At 38.2% G+C, this 20,363-nt stretch overlaps 1 protein-coding gene across 2 annotated transcripts in view; it reads right to left on the minus strand.

Annotated features, from left to right (window-relative positions):
- Positions 1 to 20,363, minus strand: part of SCEL (sciellin) — a 210,237-nt gene that overhangs the window by 9,462 nt on the left and 180,412 nt on the right. For both annotated transcript variants that reach the window (XM_064270007.1, XM_064270008.1), the window contains exons 24-26: positions 13,946 to 14,023; positions 4,388 to 4,459; positions 473 to 547 (exon numbers count right to left, since the gene is read on the minus strand). In XM_064270007.1, coding sequence (XP_064126077.1) covers positions 473 to 547; positions 4,388 to 4,459; positions 13,946 to 14,023 — 225 coding nt within the window. The remainder of the gene's footprint in view (positions 1 to 472; positions 548 to 4,387; positions 4,460 to 13,945; positions 14,024 to 20,363) is intronic.

Here is a 20,363-nt window from a genome sequence, read left to right on the forward strand (position 1 = left end):
GCCTGGAATGGGGCCAATTCACCAGCACTAAATCAATACCATTTTTAACCCCACTTCTGAGAACCGAGCTTGGGAGGAGAGTGGGTGATAGCGCTTATCCAAGCAGCTCTTTGTAAGGCGAGCTGCCTTTGGAGAATGGCAGGGAGGGAGGGCTGAAGCCAGTTTAGTGAGGTAGTGGAGCCTAGATGATAATGATGTGGTACTACTGGGGATTCCTGGGAATCACCAATCGCTGAGGAGCTGGCCTTGTAGGCAGCTTCAAAGCACAGAAAGGTCTTAATAAAGTGCATCAAAATCAAGGAGCAGCAACACCAGAAAACAAACAAATTCCTGAATGCAAATGTTGTAATGAGTTGTACTTTTCTCCATTCATATACATATAAAACAATCTCTATCGGGACTGCGATCTCCAAGCACCAAGGATAGCAAGAATATACATACTTTTATGTATAAAACATGTATACATACTCACCTATCAGAAGTTGAATAAACAGTCTGAATGTAGTTTCCAGAGGTATTTTCCGGATGTACACCCTTAGGTGATTTACTAGAAATAAACAATACAGATGTGTGAGAATTGGGCTATTTTCCCCAGTATTGGTGTATATGCCTATACACCAATACTGGGGAAAATTAGTATTATTTGCCTATATTAGTATTATTCATTGTGATGTTACATGCCAAGACAATGTACTGGCACTTTTCTTTTTTTTTTCTTTAAATCTGGAGAAGTATTCACATACAAGCCACCTCTGACATGACCTATCTATCAAAGTATATCTAACCAGTTGCCACTGAGTTGATTCCAACTCATGGCAACCCCATGTGTGTCAGAATAGAATTGTGCTCCACAGGGTTTTCAGTGGCTAATTTTTCACAAGTATCTCACCCAGACCTTTCTTCCATGGTGGTCAGGGTGGACGTAAGCTTCCAACCTTTCGGTTAGCAGCCAAGAGCATTAACTGTTGTACCACCCAGGGACTCCATCAATGTATGAAGAGAAGGGGATAAGGAATGTAGGAACAAGTGTTTAAGTGGGAAAAGAAGCTGTAATCGTCATGAAATGTATACTGTAACCTCACTTATTTACTAAAAGAAGGCTACATGCACTCTAACACAGATAAAATGAAATACATAAAACATGAACCAGTACAAGCACACCCACACATACACCATTCACAGGGAGAAACAGTGACTCTGGGACTTTTAAAGAAAGGAATAGAAAGTTTTCTTTTTACTTGGAAACATCCAGTAAAGAATAATTTATAATGAAAGCAAAAAGAGTGTGATGTTTTAAAAGTCCCCCTCCCCCCCCTTTTTTTTTTCCATTTCTTAGTTTATCCCAGTTTGTGAATGTCTCAATTTCCTAGACACAAATGAACTCAGTAATGCACTTCACTGGCCGCTCACCATTGCTTCCTAAACACTCACGCTACCTGGGAGTGTGTTAGGACTGGAAGCAATACGTTACTATTATTTCATACAGTGAGTGATAGCCCTACAGCCCTCCCTTGGGTTTCGTAAATGAGAAACCTCTCTCTCCCTTCAAACTGCCCTTCGGCAGACTGCTGTCAGAAATGAAATTCATTTCATAAAATACAAAACCCCTGCAAGGCTAAATAAGACTTCGCACATATTTATGCACTAAGTATCTATCATTGCCCACATTTTACAGATGAGGAAACTGAGATTGAATAGATTAAGTAACTTTACCAAGGTCGTGTAGCTGGTGAATGACAAACAAGGAGTCAAATCTATATCTGATTCCAGGCCCTGAGGTCTCTTGATTATACTGCACGGTCAGACAGTGATCAGATTTTTAGGGAAGTTAGGGATGTTTGACTTGCATCACCATCCTTGTTAGGTTGAGGTAGAGGAGGGCAACCAATCCTTTGAGTTTCCTGGCCTGCAGTCTATTGGCCTGATAAGCCATAATATTATGTGGTCTTAAACTTGGCTGTGTATCACCTGGTTGGTGTGGTGCGTGCTTGTATCAATTCCAACTTGTAGCAACCCTAGATGACTGAGTAAAACTAACTCATAGGGTTTCCTAGGTTGTAATCATTGTGGCGAAAACCTGGTGGTGTAGTGGTTAAGTTCTATGGCTATTAACCAGAAGGTCAACAGTTCAAATCCACCAGGTGCTCCTTGGAAGCTCTATGGGGCAGTTCTACTCTGTCCTATAGGGTCCGATGGCAATGGGTAATCTTTATGGGAGCAGATCACCAGGTTTTTTCTCCCATGGAGCACCACCAAACTTTGGGTTAACAGCCTAGTGCTTAACCATTGTGCCACCAGGGCTCCTCAGAATCACCTGGAGGGCTTGTCAAACTACAAATTGCCTGGCCCCACCTGCAGAGTTTCTGATTCAGTAGGTCTGCAGTGGGGCCCAAGAATTCTCATTTCTAATAAGTTTCTAGGTGATGCTGATGCTGCTGGTCCAGGGACCACATTTTGAGAATTACTGTTCTGTATAACTCTATTCAACATGATCATGACTTTATTTGGGAGGCACTGGAATCAATATAGTTAAAAATAGACTGTAAAATTCACTGTAGTTAAAAGAATATAGTCATCATAACAAAATAATTTAGGCACATTTTATTTTTGACACTTCCATGAATCAATTTAATATTCATTTATTCGAGAAATCAAAAAATTAGACTATTATGGTAATAGAATATTCCTAAATCTAAAAAAAAAGTACTGTTCTCTAAACATTTCAGCATTATAGTTGTTTGGCATTGGTTCCTATGAGACTAACTTCTTTAAAAAGCAAAATGTATTGGTGTGATACCCCACAGGGGTGAAAATATGTGAGAGAGGTTATTATGTGAATATAGGATACCTGTCTACATTATTCTTATTCTATCTGCTGATATTTGGTCACTTGCTTTCACTGTAATATTTGGTACTAGTTATCTAGTTACCAATTTCTTTCAGACTTAGTAACTACTTGATATTTTAAAATTTACTAAAAATTTTTAACTTTTAGTGTAGTTAAAAGACAGCAGGAATCACTGCCTTGGACACAACAAAGAGTGAGAGTTAGACTAAGGAGGAAAATCAATTTTATGGTTGTATTTTACAAAGTAAATTATGCCTGAGTTTGAGAAACCCTTTTTTTGGAAATTTGCTCACCTTTTGACAAGTACTGAATTTCCTGGAGCTTCCTCAGGCCCCCTCCCCACAGGAGGCTTCCCTGAATACTTGCTATTTGGCGCTTTGAAATGGACTCTGATTAACACTTGTCACTCATATCCGTATTTGTGCGCCTTCCATTACATTACCCCACAATTAGGCTAATTTTTGTTACAGTAAAACCTGTGTAAGGCCAAAAACCTGTCAGAGAAGGAAAACTCAAATATTTCCCACTAAATGCTAATGACAGTAAAGTGGTAACTTCACCCTCTCAAAGGTGGCAAGCTTGCAAGACCTGGAAAAACAAGGCAGTCCCATCAAGTTCCAGCTGTCACAGGTTTCACTATATTAACCAAAAAACCACCATCAAGTCAATTCTGACTCATAGGGGCCCTATGGTACAGTGTAGACCCATGCGGTTTCCAAGGCTGTAAATATTTATGGAAGTAGTCTGTCACATCTTTCTCCCGAGGAGCGGCTGATGGGTTCCAACTGTGGACCTTTTGGTCAGCAGCCAAGTGCTTTAACCACTGTACCACCAGGTCTCCTTCCCCCCCACCCCCCACTCTATCATGCTTCTTGAAAACCTGAAAATTGAACGGATTTAGAATCCTTGACCTTGGTTGACATTTTCCTCAACAAGTTTAATTTGGACCAGAGGATCTACTAAAAGTTATCACTTATTTCAGATTAGAGGTAAGCATGGCAGATAGAAGCATTTGACTAAAGTTGGACTTCAATTTAGCATAGCAATATTTGTGTAACTTGGTAAAGCTTATTATAAGTACGTAGGCATATAAGTTTATGAGAACTTTTAATGGCCCTGGTGGCACAAATGGTTAAGGGCTTGACTGCTAACCTAAACATTGGCAGTTCAAACCTACCCAGCAGTTCATCATAAGAAAGACGTAGTAGTCAGTTCCCATAAGGATTACAGCCTAGGAAACCCTACAGGGCCATTCTACTCTGTCACATGGGGTCACTACGAGTTGGAATCTACCTGACCACATCTAACAACAACAATCCTATTACATATACATGTGTTACATTGAAATATTACTTGATTATTTATCAACTAAATATTGGAAACATTATGAAGAATTATATACCTAGAACTCAATATATTCTTAAGCGGTCTTCAATTTGAAAGAAGCATACCTAAAAAAATAGTATCTCTTCTTAAACATAGGTCATTTCAAAATTATAAAATAAATACAGTAAAACTTTTGAAATAAAGTTCTGATACCTATTCTCCACATATGTCCTTGTGTACACAACTGTATCCTTTGGTCCTTCATGCCTGCTTCCAACACTGGAGCTGCAAGACAAACCATTTTACCTCACATTTAAAGTTTACTTACAAGGATAGGAAAAATAACAAGGCTGTTATTCAATTTAATGCAAAAAAATGCTTTGTAAATTTCTTCCATAATTTTTGGAATATAAATGTTAAAGTTGTATTAGTACACTTTGCAAAATTTCTTTATTTTATGTCTCTCATTTTGTTCTTAACTTCCACTGTCTTGGCCTACTTCCAGAGTGTTATTACGAAAATTGGTTACTCAGGAAATCTGTTGTAGAGCATGAGAATTACTCTGAATATTTGCGTAATATGTTTTACATTCTGTTTCCCTGATGGCCCTTTTATTTTCTAAACTATAACTTTCCCCAAAAATCTCAAACAAAAGTGGATCTTAATTAACTATCGTGACAACATGTAATTTAAGGAAGCATTTTGTTGTTGTGTTTTTGTTAGGTGCCGTCGAGTTGGTTCCGACTCATAGCAACCCCATGTACCACAGAATGAAACACTGCCCGGTCCTGCACCATCCTCACAATTGTTAGTATGCTGAGCCCATTGTTGCAGCCACTGTGTCAGTCCATCTCATTGAGGGTCTTCCTCTTTTCACAGACCCTGTACTTTATCAAGCACAATGTCCTTCTCCAGGGACAGACCCCTCCTGACAACATGTCCAAAGTATGTAAGATGCAGTCTTGCCATCCTTGCTTCTAAGGAGCACTCTGGTTGTACTTCTTCCAGACTGATTTGTTTGTTCTTCTAGCAGTCCATGGTATATTCAATATTCTTTGCCAACACCACAATTCAAAGGCATCAACTCCTCTTCGATCTTCCTTATTTATTGCCCAGCTTTCACATGCATATGATGTGATTGAAAATACCATGGCTTGGGTCAGGCGCACCTTAGTCTTCAAAGTGACATCTTTGGTTTTCAACTTGAAAGAGGTCCTTTGCAGCAGATTTGCCCAATGCAACGTGTCTTTTGATTTCCTGACTGCTGCTTCCATGGGTGTTGATTGTGGATCCAAGTAAAATGAAATCCTTGACTTCAATCTTTTCTCTGTTTATCATGATGTTGCTTATTGGTCCAGTTGTGAGGATTTTTGTTTCTTTATGTTGAGGTGTAATCCATACGAAGGCTGTGGTCTTTGATCTTCATCAGTAAGTGCCTCAAGTCCTCCTCACTTTCAGCAAGCAAGGTTGTGTCATCTGCATAATGCAGGTTGTTAATGAGTCTTCCTCCAATCCTGATGCCCAGTTCTTCATATAGTCCAGCTTCTCAGATTATTTGTGTAGCATACAGATTGACTTGATATGGTGAAAAGATACAACCCTGACACACACCTTTCCCAACTTTAAGCCACTCAGTATCCCCTTGTTCTGTCTGAACAACTGCCTCTTGGTCTATGTACAGGTTCCTCATTAGCACAATTAAGTGTTCTGGAATTCCCATTCTTCACAATGTAATCCATAATTTGCTATGATCTACACAGTCGAATGCCTTTGCATAGTCAATAAAACACAGGTAAACATTTTTCTGGTATTCTCTGCTCAGCCAAGATCCATCTGACATCAGCGATGATATCTGCAGTACCATATCCTCTTCTGAATCTGTCCTGAATTTCTGTCAGCTCTGTCGATATACTGCTGCAGCCACTATTAAATGATCTTCAGCAAAATTTTGCTTACATGTGATATTAATAATACTGTTCGATAATTTCAGCATTTGGTTGGATCACCTTTCTTGGGAATAGGCATAAAAACGGATCTCTTCCAGTCGGTTGGCCCGGTAGCTGTCTTCCAAATTTCTTGGCATAGATGAGTGCGCATTTCCAGCACTGCATCCATTTGTTGAAACATCTCAATTGATATTCCATCGATTCCTGAAGCCTTGTTTTTCACCAATGCCTTCAGTGCAGCTTGGACTTCTTCCTTCAGTACCATCGGTTCCTGATCATATGCTACCTATTGAAATGGTTGAAAATTGACTAATTCTTTTTGGCATAATGACTCTGTGTATTCCTTCCATCTTATTTTGATGTTTCCTGAGTCATTTAATATTTTTCCCATAGAATCCTTCACTATCGCAACTCAAGGCTTGAATTTTTTCTTTAGTTCTTTCATCTTGAGAAATGCTGAGCATATTCTTCCCTTTTGGTTTTCTATCTCCAGTTCTTTGCACATGTCATTATAATACTTTACTTTGTCTTCTCAAGCTGCCCTTTGAAATCTTCTGTTCAGTTCTTTTATTTCATCAATCATTCCTTTTGCTTTAGCTGCTCGACGTTTGACAGCCAGTTTCCAAATCTTCTCTGACATTCATCTTGGACGTTTCTTTCTTTCCTTTCTTTTCAATGACCTCTTACTTTCTTCATATATGATGTCATTCCACTACTTGTCTGGTTTTTGGTCATTAGTGTTCAACACTTCAAATCTATTCTTGAGATGGTCTCTAAATTCAGGTGGTATATACTCAAGGTCATACTTTGGCTCTTGTGGACTTGCTCTGATTTTCTTCAGTTTCACCTTGAACTTGCACATGAGTAATTGATGATCTGTTCCACAAGCAGCACCTAGCCTTGTTCTGATAGATAATATTGAGCTTTTCCATCGTCTCTTTCCACAGATATAGTCAATTTGATTCCTGCATATTCCATCTGGTGAGGTCCATGTGTTTATTTGCCATTTATGTTGGTGAAAAAAGGTATTTGCAACGAAGAAGTTGTTGACCTTTTAAATTCTATCATTTGATCTCCAGCGTTGTTTCTATCACCAAGGCTATGTTTTCCAACTAGTGATCCTTCTTCTTTGTTTCCAACTTTTGCATTCCAGTCACCAGTAATTATCAATGCATCCTGATTGCATGTTTGATCAGACTGCAGAAGCTGATAGAAATCTTCAATTTCTTCATCTTTGGCCTTAGTGGTTGGTGTGTAAATTTGAATAATAGTCATATTAACTGGTCTTCCTTGTAAGTATACGGATATTATCCTATTACTGACAGCATTGCACTTCAGGATAGGTCTTGAAATATTCTTTTTAACAATGAATGCAACACCATTCCTCTTCAAGTTGTCATTCTCGGTGTAGTAGACCATATGATTGTCTGATTCAGCGTGGCCAATACCAGTCCGTTTCAGCTCACTAATGTCTAGGATATCAATGTTTATTTGTTCCATTTCATTTTTGATGATTTGCAATTTTCCTAGATTCATACTTCGTACATTCTACCTTCTGATTATTAATGGATGTTTGCAGCTATTTCTTCTCATTTTGAGTCGTGCCACATCAGCAAATGAAGGTCCCGAAAGCTTTAGTCCATCCACATCATTTAAGGTGGACTCTACTTTGAGGAGGCAGTTCTTCCCCAGTCGTCTTTTGAGTGCCTTCCAACCTTCTGGCAGTATATCAGACACTGTTCTGCTGCTATTCATAAGGTTTTCACTGGCTAATTCTTTTCAGAAGTAGACTGCCGGGTCCTTCTTCCTGGTCTGCCTTAGTCTGGAAGCTCAGCTGAAACCCCCATGGGTGAACCTCCTGGTATCTGGATACTGGTGGCATAGCTTCCAGCATCACAGCAACACGCAAGCCCCCACAGTATGACAAAGTGACAGACATGTAGGGGATGAAGCCTTCTAGATCTACCTAAAGTGTTCCAAAGGAGCCCTGATAGAGCAGTGGTTAAAGGACTCAACTGCTAACCAAAAGGTCAACAGTTTAAACCCACCAGCCGCTCTCCAGGAGAAAGGTGTGGTAGTCTGCTTCCAGCTTTGGAAGCCCTGTGGGGCAGTTCTACTCTGTTCTGCATGGTCGCTACGAGTTGGAATCGACTCTACAGCAAGAGGGGAAAGAATGTCAACATCAATGTCATAATCATACTTTGTATAAAATAGCAAATGGTGGTCCTTATTCTGTTAATAGTGTGTTTGAGAAAATCAGAATCTACTCGATGACAGTGGTTAATCAGGAAAAAATTGGCATATCCAGTTTTTTCTTAATCATTTTTGTAAGAATCCCCTTTGCAATCTTTGTTATTAAGTGGAATTGCCACCTTTATGATGCTCTGTTTTATTTTCTCCTTTTGAGGATAGAGAATAATGCAAAATACCATTTAGCTTTAAAAAATATTTTTTACCAAATGTGTAAACTTTCTAGGAAAAACACATTTTAGTTACATATTTTACACTTTCAGATCCAGATGTCACGAGGTAACAAAGATTAACTTGATAATTCACCACCTTTTTGTAAGGCTGTTTACATGTAATCTCTGATCAAACTGGAAATTTCTTCATTTCAGAAAAAAAAAAAAAGGATGAAGTTTGCATTTTGGATGTTTTTTAAAAGCATAGGGAACATGGTTCCGTCACTTGTTTCCTAACTGACCACAGTATCTGGGATTGTTCCTGATTTCATAAGAATAGGCAATGGTTCCAGTAGACTGGCTGTTTAGTACATTGGTAGAACCATTGACTTGCCCATTTAGTCTGAAAAAGCAAACACAAATATTTGGCACTGAAAATCAAGGCCACTTAGAAGTTCTTTGTTTTATTAAAATTTTGCTCAATTAACATTATTTTATATACAGTGAATCTGTTTGCCTAGTTTCTTCACAGGTACTCACACAGAATATTTATACTTTATTCCCTCCACGGGACCACTATTTTACCATGAAGATTACTCTATAGCCATGTCCCACATTGTCTAACTCTAGGGTAGAACATCTTTTTATCAAGGGAGGAAACCATCTGAAATTGGTTCTAGTAATGTCACAGAAGCAGCGCCATTTTAGGAAGTTTACCATGTGCAATATATCCGAAAGTTTATCAGTTTAACAAAAATAATCCAGGGGTTGCTTTGAGTAACTCTACTTTCCATTTTGTTTTTAATAGAAGGGAATGCTTTGAAGACAGCAGAACTCTGACCTAGATCGCAGCTAATCTAAGAATGTCACTATGTTGAACAAAGCGTAGAGTATTTGGCTTGTCCCTATGAAGCAGAAGAAATTCTTAAGGAAGAATAGTGAAAATGTTAGCTCTTATTCCTCCTCCATGTTAGTAAACTCTGTTATAGGAGACACATGAAAATCCAGAGTGGATTTTAGATCTTAATCAAGCCATATCATCAAACAGGCTGTTACTTCTATTTCTAGGTAGCTCTTAAAGAAGAGGAAAACATTTGTTTACATATTATCTCTGGAATACAGAAAATAATCTTGTTTCACAAAACATACAGGTTAGTTAAAATGATACTAAATAATGAAAAGGTGGAATTATTATTAGAAGATTAGATCAATATGATTATTAGAATATGTCATTCCCAGGGAAAATAAACCCAGCTAGGAGTTGATTGGAAATACTCAAATCCTATACTATACAACATAAAACTCAACTTTAGCCAACAGATAGCTTCAAAGGGCAGAGGTTATCAATGAGTTCGAAATGTGTTTGCTTTGAGCTCAGCAATGTAAAATCAAATATCGCCAGCTTCTAAAATCTGCAGACAGGAGATGGAAATAATTTGCAAACAGTACCATTTCCTAGTTGTGTTTATCATGAGATTTATGACAAAGCCTTCATGAAAGATTTAATTTTTAAAAGTGTGAATAAAAAACAAATGCTAGAAAAAAATTTGTAGTGTAGAACAACTTTGATGGATTTTTCCTTTCATGTAGGTTTTGAGAGTGATTTTTTTTTAAATAAATAAACCATTTATTTTGGAGTATTTAAGATTTACAGAAAAATGGCAAAGATAATACAGTCACCCAGCTTCCCCTTATGCTAACGTCTTATGTAACTATGGTACGTTTGTCAAAAGTAAAAATTAGTATTGGTGCAATGGTATTAACTAATAGCATTTGGATTTCAACAATTTTTCCACTGACGTTCCTTTTCTGCTCCAGAATCCAATCCAGGATATTACATTTCACTTAATCCTCATGTCTCTTTTGTCTCCTTAGGTCTCTGATTGTTGTCAAGCCTTTGTTTTTCATAATATCAGGCTGGTTTTACAAAGAAAAGTTTGCCTGGATACAAGTAAGTGGTAATACTTGTGTATTATTATTTAGAACCATAGACACAGAGTTGGAGAAATAACACTTTGGCTACCAATGGAATAGCCTGTAGTGCTTTTTAAAATGCTGATGTCTGGGGTTCACACCCAGATATTCTGATTTAATTGGTTTGGGGGTATAGCTTGGGCACTGGGATTCTTTTAAACCTGTCTCACATACAGTCAAGGTTGAGAAGCACTGCCTCAGAGTTTAGGAAGTCCAACATCTTACCCACTAGAGCAGTTCTTAAAGTGAGACACCAGGAACAGCATCATGAGATCACCTGGAACTTGTTAGAAATGTTGGTTCTCGGGCCCCTCTTCAGATCTACTGAATCAGGAACTCTGGGCATGGGGCCCAGAAATCTGTTTTAATGAGCTCTCCATGCGATTCTGGAGTCCATGGGTGATGCAAATCCTAACACCCTCAACTGCTAAACAAAGGGTTGGAGGTTCAAGTCCACCCAGAGGTGCCTCAAAAGAAAGGTCTGATAATCTGCTTCCAAAAAATCAGCCACTGAAAATCATACGAAGCACAGTTCTACTCTGACACACATGGGGTTGCCATAAGTTGTAATTATCTTGATGGCAATTTTTAAAAAAAAATCCTATCTTTAGGTGATGAAAAATGTATTATGTACCCTTAAAATGTGAGAAATGGCTACATGAAATTTATTTCACTCATAATCACTAATCATCAAGTTTAGGGAAAGACTACATCAGTTAGAACTCCAACAAAAGCATTTAAAGTTATTCTTAATAAATCAAATTTACTTGGGCATACAAGTGACTGTATAAGCACATTCATAAAGTAAAATCTTAGTTTAGCAGATTGGCCCAGGACTCTTACTTAGACTTCTATTGCCTTGTTAACTTAATCTTAGCAACCTGAAATTAAACAGCCCTAGGACAATTTCAACTTATAAACCACCCATATCACTGCAAAACTTCATAAATCGCTTTTGTATAAAGAATAAAAACTTGTTAAAAGCTTACCATTTTAAGATGTTCTGTATGTTAGGGTTTACTTCTATAAAACTGTCAAGGTCTTGGGCCCTTACAAAATTTACAAATTTAAAATGTAAAAAAAAAGGAACTCTATGGTAGAAAAACAAGGAGCCCTGGTGGAGCCATGGTTAAGCACTTGGCTACTAACTGAAGGTTGGCAGTTCGAACCCACCCAGTGGCTCTAAATTAAAAAAAAACTTGGCAACCTGCTTCCCTAAAGATTACAGCCAAGAAAACCCTATGGGGCATTTCTACTCTGTCATATGGAATCCCAATGAGTTGGAATCAACCTGAGGGCCCCCAACAACTGTAGAAAAATAAACAGAGGACTTGAAGTAAGAACACCTGTGCTCATTCTGCCTCTCCCATTTACTAACCTTCTGAGCCTGATCAAGCCTCTTAATCTCTGATCCTCAATTTTCTCTTCTATGAAATATCTACCCATATCGAAAAAATATCGAAAGCCCATTGAAATTTCCTTTCTGTAGTTAGACTACATGAATCCAGAAATTGAGGTCAGAGAATTCTTCCTTTTCCACTCTTTCTCAAATTTCTATTGCAGTTGCAACTGCTGGTGTTGGAGTGGCACATACATTAACTGTTTAATTTGTAGACAGCAGAATAGTGAGAACTCATACCCATATGGGATTCAATAGGACTGGAAAAGAAATGAATACCTCCTGAGAAATCACACCTGTATAGGATTGTAATAGAAATGAAGGTGAAACAAATCCATCCTGGAAATAAAGCTCAGAGATCAACAAATCGTTTTGCAGTGGTGGTCAGAGCTTCTGGGAGTCGTAACTGAATATAATGTTAATCACCATCCCACTGGGGACAGCGTGGTGGGTTTCTGATTGTAGATGTTGTACATGATCATTGAATTACGTCAGCCAAGAGGCGCACATGAAATTGCAGGAAGGGGAGTGTGCGCATTATAGTCAATCAAAGGTGTTTTCCATGTCCTTATCTTCTTCTATGCAGATTTCCACACCCGCACTGCTGAAGGACACCAGAAAGACCAGGGAATGCCTGAGTACACAGAAATTATGAGGAAGCAGTAAAACTCTGGGTTATCAAAGAGATACAGAGTAGAGAATGAGGAAGCCAATAGGTAAAGGAAAGAGAAACTCACACTCAAGGGGTAGCTGAGTATGTTAATGACAAAGAAGTAGGGTTAATGTCCAAATATACCTGATTCTAAGGATTCTAGAACTGCCTTGGGTCAAGAATGAACAACCTTCCATTTCAGGCCTTTACGAGGCTGGGCCATGCCATCATTCCTGCTCTTGAATGTCCATGAAATTCCATCTCCTCATTAATCCTTAATGTAAAATCCCATTTTATAAACAAGCCCAACTGAAACTTGAGCACCTCTCAAACCATTAGTGAGAAGTTCCTTAATTATACTTTATCATTTATTTGTAATTTTTTTTTTTTTTTTTTACCTCTATCACTTCCAAATATTATTTGAATCAGATTGGGTAGTTGTAAGCCTAGCCCTATTCCCAAAATAATAAATGTTTTTCTAAGATAAACAAATCCTACTAAAAATTTATCCTCCCTCATTCTATCAAAGACTTTCTTGGGATCAGGAAAAGGAGGAGGGAAAGAGATGATTTCAGGAATTTGAGGCTGAAAGAAACTATCACCTATTAGATGCAGAAGCCTTTTGTTGGCATTATGGAAAAAAAGTGAGCCAATTCTTTTTCTAGCTTCTCCCCTATCTTCATTCAAAATCAGTGGTATGATTTCCTTACATAAAAAAGCATTTAAAAAAGAATAGTCATTTGTACTTTTGCAATTAAGATAAAAATAGAAACTTATTGTTTTTAGGGTTCTCTCATATGTGGGGGGAGGGAGAAACTCCTAAATATGGAAAAAATTATTCATTCATTCCTTCCTAATTTGAACAGTTTATAAAAACAAGGAAGTATAGCTTCTATCCTAACCTTCCTTGTAAAGCCAAACAAGGTCTAACATTTTTAAAGCTATTATTATACTCTGTTGTGTAAAGAAATTTGAAAACTAGGTCTTGTTTTGTAGCTGTGATGAATTTGTGCATTCCTTTTTTTTTTTAGTGCTGGATATCCAAGGGAGAGACTCCCAGAGTTCTTTATACACTGTTGAAAACTTACCAAGCAACAGAAAGTAAAAATAAATCTTCACAGCTCCAGTGAGGAGCTTTGAATTTCCATGACACTGTTTACACTGAGCAACAGAGCAGCAGGTCCTGCATCAGAAATTCTAATAGAGTAAGAATTTTGCTATTTTTTTCTCCATATTAGCTGCTAAGTACCCTATACCATTGTTCTTTGTATTTGGGTAGTATTTATAGACAAATATCATAATATAATTCAACACCCCAGAAAATCTTTAAAAAGTGTATAATTTATACAATTACGTGTGGAATTAATAAGAGAGAAAGAAAATTATAATAAGTCTTACCTTCCATTCTTACTTTCAGACACATTACTTTCAGACACATTGGAGTTTACTTCAATTAAATTGTCGAGGTCCTGGTCTCTATAGAGGAAGAAAAAAGAAAATACATACACACGTATAGATAGATAGATACATTTAGTTATAAAATAATTTCAGGACATAGACAAATATTAGATTAAAAAAATCAGTACATAATCTTAGACATAGTCATTATTTGTAGTCAATAAGGATATGGGCTGTTGGAAATCTGGCATTGATCTCTTTGTTCCATTCAACTCAAGCATGAGATCGTGGATTATGTTGTGAGAGAGACGTAAAGAACTTATCCTTTGGAAAGACTGGAAAATCTAGTCTGAAAAGAAATTGCTGATTTATATCCACACTGAGCTAACATTTAACAAATACAAACTTTTGTCACGAGTACTAACTTTGGATAGTTTCACATGGATTATCTCATTCAGGTCTCACAAAACCCTGGAGGGCAGTACCAGAGGCTCAGAAAGGATAAGTGACTTTTCCAAGGTCAACTAACTAATTTGTGGAAAATTCAAGATTTAAGCTACCTACCCCAGAGAAAATCAGTTCTTAGATGTTTAATTAGAGACGTCATTTGGGCTTTTTAGATCACAGAAAAAAATGAGAAGCGAACCCAAAATTTGAATAAACAATTCATGATGAGGAGGATAAATGGGAAGATTAGATTCTTAAATTTCGGATTTCATTAATGATTTGATACCCTTTCATGAGACACAATGTCTTCTGGTATGTTATTTATATATTACTTATTTATACACTTGTAACGCTGATTGCTTTGAACCAATAGAGCTCATGACAAAGGCTTTTCCAAACTCATGAGAAAAAAACTAGAGCTTTGTTTAGGAATCAGAACAATAAGGCTCAGCTCACCGTACTTCGGAGCCCTGGTGGCACAGTGGGTGAGAGCTACGGCTCCTAACCAAAATGTAGGGAGTTCAAATCCACCAGCCACTCCTTGGAAACCCTATAGGGCAGCTCTACTCTGTCCTATAGGGTCACTATGAGTTGAAATTGACTCCATAGCAATGGCTTTGGTTTGTTTTTTTCCTCTGCACTTCTTCCTTAGGCAAATTATTCAACATCTCAGAGCTTAGTTTCATAAATTAGGATAATAGCATCTAATCTCATAAGGTTGTGGTGAGAATAAATAAACTGATGTAAACAAAATTTGTGGCACAATTGCTATAGTTGTGGATTAACCGAAAAAGCATATAATAAATGCTTGTGAATGGAAGTGTAGCAACTCAGCAGTAGACACGGTAACAGTTCAGACAGCAGCAGCAGGATAGACCCAAATGCTCTTTGATTCCGCAATTTTAAAGGATGGCTTTTTCATTTGTATTTCTGTCCTAACTTTTCACGTCTTTGGAATTAACTCTAATTCTTACAAATCCCTCTTCTCATAGTCTTAAATACCCACAAAAACCCATGGCCATGGAGTCAATTCCTACTTAGAACAGCAATCCTATAGGACAGAGTAGAACTGCCCCATAGGATTTCCAAGGAACACATGGTGGATTCAAACTGCCAACCCTTTGGTTAGCAGCCAAATGCTTAACCACTGCACCACCAGGGCTCCATAGTCTGAAATAGTGGAGTTAAATAAGTTTATATGCTTATCCAACACATTCATTTATTATGAATGGACTCAGTATAAGCACTCCTATTCATAAAATTAATTATCAATAAGGATGCAAATGAATAAGGAAGACTGAAGAAGAGCTGAAACATTTGAATTATAGTGATGGCGAAGAATATTGAAAATACTATGGACTGCCAGAAGAACAAACAAATCTGTCCTGGAAGAAGTACCACCAGAGTGCTCATTAGAAGCAAAGATGGCAAAACTTTGTCTCCTGTACTTTGAACATGTTATCAGGAGGGACCAGTCCCTGGAGAAGGACATCACGCTTGATAAAATAGAAGGTCAGTGAAAAAGGGGGAGACCCTGAAGGAGATGGATTGACACAGTGGCCGCAGCAATGGGCTCAAACATAGCAACAATTGTGAGGATGGTGCAGAACCGGGCGGTGTTTGGTTCTGTTGTATGTAGGGTTGTTAAGAGTTGGAACCAACTCAATGGCACTTAATAACAACAGCAAGGATGCAAAATATGATAAAAAGTGTTCTTATGTGCATGTGGAATGATATTTAGTAATATTCTTTTTATATAACATCCAAGCCATCAATAACTGATAAAATCTGTAAATTAGGCAATATCCTATGACCATGCTTTTAAAATACTGGCTGCAAACTTTTGAAAATCCAGGAATTGGGGCAAATTATTTTTTAATGTGAATTACTGTAGAAAATATGCCAATTAATATTTGTAAAAAAACACAGGATTTCAGAAGTAGCTCCAAAGTATCAAAATCATTTGATTCTGTAGTCTAAATGATGTAAAATTTAAAGCTAAATTCCTAAACATAGCTGCTAGAACTTGTAAAAGGTAACCTCAAAGCTCACATCCTTCAAATTTGTGAAGTTTTAGACTTGGGCTTTTGGATTTGCCTATCGCTGATACTCCCTCACTAATACCCAGAGCCACATTCTTGGCCTCAGGGGCCACCCTCCTATCTTAATGACTTAGCCTTTAGGTGATTCTCCCCTTAACATTTTAAATAATGTTTTATAAATACGGGGTAATGGAACAAAATTAAATGAAGGATCATACTATTCCAGAATCCAGCTCCCTGGGAATACCAAACTGGGATGACTGGTGTGGTAAATAGCGAGAGATTGCCAGGAAATGTGAATCTAAGGAACTCGAATCTTGTCCCGTGGCGTGATTCTCCCCCGACTGTGAACCGTGGAAGCACTGAGCGCCATTTTTAAAAGAAGATGGTGGTTTTCATTACAGCTTGTACGTAAGGTCACATTATCAGGATCTAACATGGCCTTGCAAAAGAAAAGACTTGGCAATCTGCTTCCGTAAAGAATACAACCAAGAAAACTCTATTGAACAGTTCTATCCACAATACATGCTGTCACCATCAGTTGGAATCCACTCAACAGCAATGGGTTTTTGGTTTTAAAGTGGCCTTGCACATAGAAGCTACTGTGTGAATACTTGTGGAATTAATTAAATTATCTTTTTCTCCTTCTCTGAGAGAGATCAAGTACCACCTCACTTATCTCTGGGAAAGGGGGAGATGTCAGCATAGACCCTAGAACCTTTAAGGAAGTCAGTTCCATCCATATTTAGATACATAATGTGCACCACAGAGGAAAATATAAATGAAGCCAGTTATAGACACTTCATCTCCATTCGAAACAATCACTCAGGACCCGCCTTACTTTAGCCCTGAATGGTACATATTTCTCTCTTTTTTGCACAGCTCTCTGGCTTTCACCCTTAATTTTAGATCTGCTCCTACCCTTACAACATAATTATGATTAGTTTCTTAGCCTGATACTGGACATCCTCACTTCCTCAGTCACTTCCACTCCTGGTTGCTGCAGATATTGCATCTTTTCTCTGCCCACATCTTTTCCACTTCCTCCAGGACCCAAACTCTCCTGGACCCTAGCTATTGTGAGGGAAAACAGGAAAGGACTTGGACCTGAGAAAGGAAAAGTCAGAATCTTAAAAATCCAACAACTGTAGTTAGATGCCGTCATGTTGAGATTCTGACACATAGCGCCCCCATGTGACAGAGTAGGGATTTCTTGGCTGTAATCTGTGTTTTTTTTTTTTTTTTTTTTTAAATCTGGACGGAAACAGAACACCAGGTCTTTCTCCTGCAGAGCCACTGTATGGATTCAAACTGCCACCTTTTCGATTAGCAGCTGAGTGCTTAACTATTGCACCATCAAAAAAAAAAAAAAAAATCCATTGCTATTGAGTCAATTTCAACTCATAGTGACCCTATAGGACAGAGCACAACTGCCCCGTAGGGTTTCCAAGAAGCACATGGTGGATTGGAACTGCCAACCCTTTGGTAAGCAGCTGTAGCACTTAACCACTACACCATCGGGGTTCCCATTGCACCATCAGGGCTTCTTAATCCAAGAACTACAGGTAGATGATTCAAAATGGGAACCAAGCATGCCTGTTTTCACAGGATTTTTCCTGTGTGCATTAAACAGTATCATACATTTAAGTTCAGCAGAATGGATTTTAAGATTGTCATCTAATTAATCTATGATTACAGTTAAAGCAAAATAGAGAATTCCAATTTATGCAAAGTATAAAATGTGTATCTGCTTTGGTTGTTCTCCCTGATGGCTGTCATTGGCTAGATTTAAAGATCCAATTACAGAAAGTTCAGACTGCCCGTAAACTTCCCAAGTTAAAGGTTGTAAAAATAAATTTTTGCTCTTTAATTAAGACCACATCTATTGCCTGGTGTCTTTTGCACTGTGGTAGAAGATGAAGAGCTGTGAGTCAGAGTGTGAAAAAAAGATTTTTATAGAAGCCCAACCAAATGCTGCAGGGTGGGGCAAAGGGTTGGTTTTAAGCCCTTCCCATGACAGTTGCAGTGGAAGGGAGAATTTATAATTTTGCATATTTATCAACAGTTGAAATTAATTCCAATGATATCACCAATTCTCCATAGATACAATGAAAAGTGCTAAAGAGCAAATTGTTAACAATTGCTGCTAAAAATGTTTCTTTATGTAGATTTCAAATGTTTGGGGAAAACATGTAAGTTATCTATGGGTTAAAGCAAGAAGCCCTGGTGGCGCAGTGGTTAAGTGCTCAGCTGTTAGCCAAAAGGTCCAAGGCTGGAACCCACAACCTGCTCTGAAGGGGACAGATGTGGCACTCTGCTTCTGTAAAGATTACAGCCTTGGAAACCCTGCGGGGCAGTTCTACTCCGTGCTATAGGGTCTCTAAGAGTTGGAATTCGACTTGATGGCAGTGGATTTGGTTTGGGTTTTGGATGAGCTAAAGCCACAGCACGATATTTGAATACAAGCATTTATTTAATTAATTAATATTCCCATTAAGGAATACAGTAGTTCCCTACAGAGGGGATGAACGAAAAAGTAGACATCCTGAGGACCTAAAAATGGTGTCTGTAACTATACAACTTTTCCTAGGATAAGTTCTGCATGAGAGAAAGTTCTCAGCTCACTGCTAAGTGCTATTCCACCCTTCTCTGGGTGTGGGAGGTGTGTATTAATGAGGCAGCAATATGTTTCACTCTCCACAGCTTACTTAAATTGCTTTTTCAGAGTGTTGAACACATTTACAAAATTAAGGGCCTCCATATAAAAATTTTACAGTGGTACTTCTTTTCTGCCAGGAATACATCTCAGGAATGAAGCTCTAGTCAAAAGGAATATTTGTCTCTGGGAAAGGATTATAGAATACAATGAGATAACTGGTCTAATTCTTCAGCTCTATTGATGTGGGAAAATGGGTCCAGTTGTACATATTTTTTAAACTCTTTTCAATGTAGGAGTTTTAATCATTAAGTGCTCAGCTGCTAACCGAAAGGTTGGTGGTTTGAACCCACCCAGCACCTCTGCAGGAGAAAGAACTGGCGATCTGCCTCCATAAAGATTACAGCCTAGAAACTCCTACTCTATCATATGGGACCACAATGATTTGGAATCAACTTGATGACACCTAACAACAACAAAAACACATAAAGGAAATTAACAGTTTCATAGAGAAATTAAATAATTTAGGTACTTGAAACACAAGATGTGACCAAGAATTTCAGTGGTTCTAATTCATCTTGGCTCATCCAGATTGTCATGAGCAGAAGATATCCATTGGCCTAAGCAGAGAGACCAGTCATAAGAAATCAGATTTCTTCAGTCTGGTTTTACTCACAGAGGCTTAAAATATGAGAGCTGAAAGGCAACGAACTTTATCTTGATGCACTATCATAAGACCTTGATTAGTTTGAGGACTGGCCTTTAATTCACAGAATATTTGTTAATCACCTACTATGTGACAAGCATTGTGCTAGACACTGGGGATAAAGTAATGAACGAGACAGAACAGATCTTTGCCCTTAAAGATCTTCTAGCCAGAGGGAGATAATTAAGTAATAGTTCCCTCTAAGAGGAGAATGCTATGGGAAGGGGAGGACAGAGAGCTTGAGAACACTTAGAAGTCTCCTGATGCACAATGATGGGTCAGAGAAGGTTCCCCAGAGATTAAGCTAGAAGCACCTAAGCTGACACCTAAAGTAGAAGGAGGAGAGAAGAAGGTGCAAGTCAGGGGGTATATGAATGGGGTTTGCTTGTGGGTGGAGAGTAATAGATGGGAGAGGGAAGCACATGGAGCCCAGAACATGGTGGGCTTTGGATATCAGGTTAAGGAGTATGGCTGTTATCCAATGGCAATGGGAAGCCACGGAATGGTTTTAACGAAAAGAATGACATGATCAGATTCGTATTTTAGAAAGATCACTCTGCCTACGCT

Source organism: Loxodonta africana, chromosome 17 (assembly GCF_030014295.1).
Source record: "Loxodonta africana isolate mLoxAfr1 chromosome 17, mLoxAfr1.hap2, whole genome shotgun sequence".
NCBI classification, from domain to species: Eukaryota; Metazoa; Chordata; class Mammalia; order Proboscidea; family Elephantidae; genus Loxodonta; species Loxodonta africana.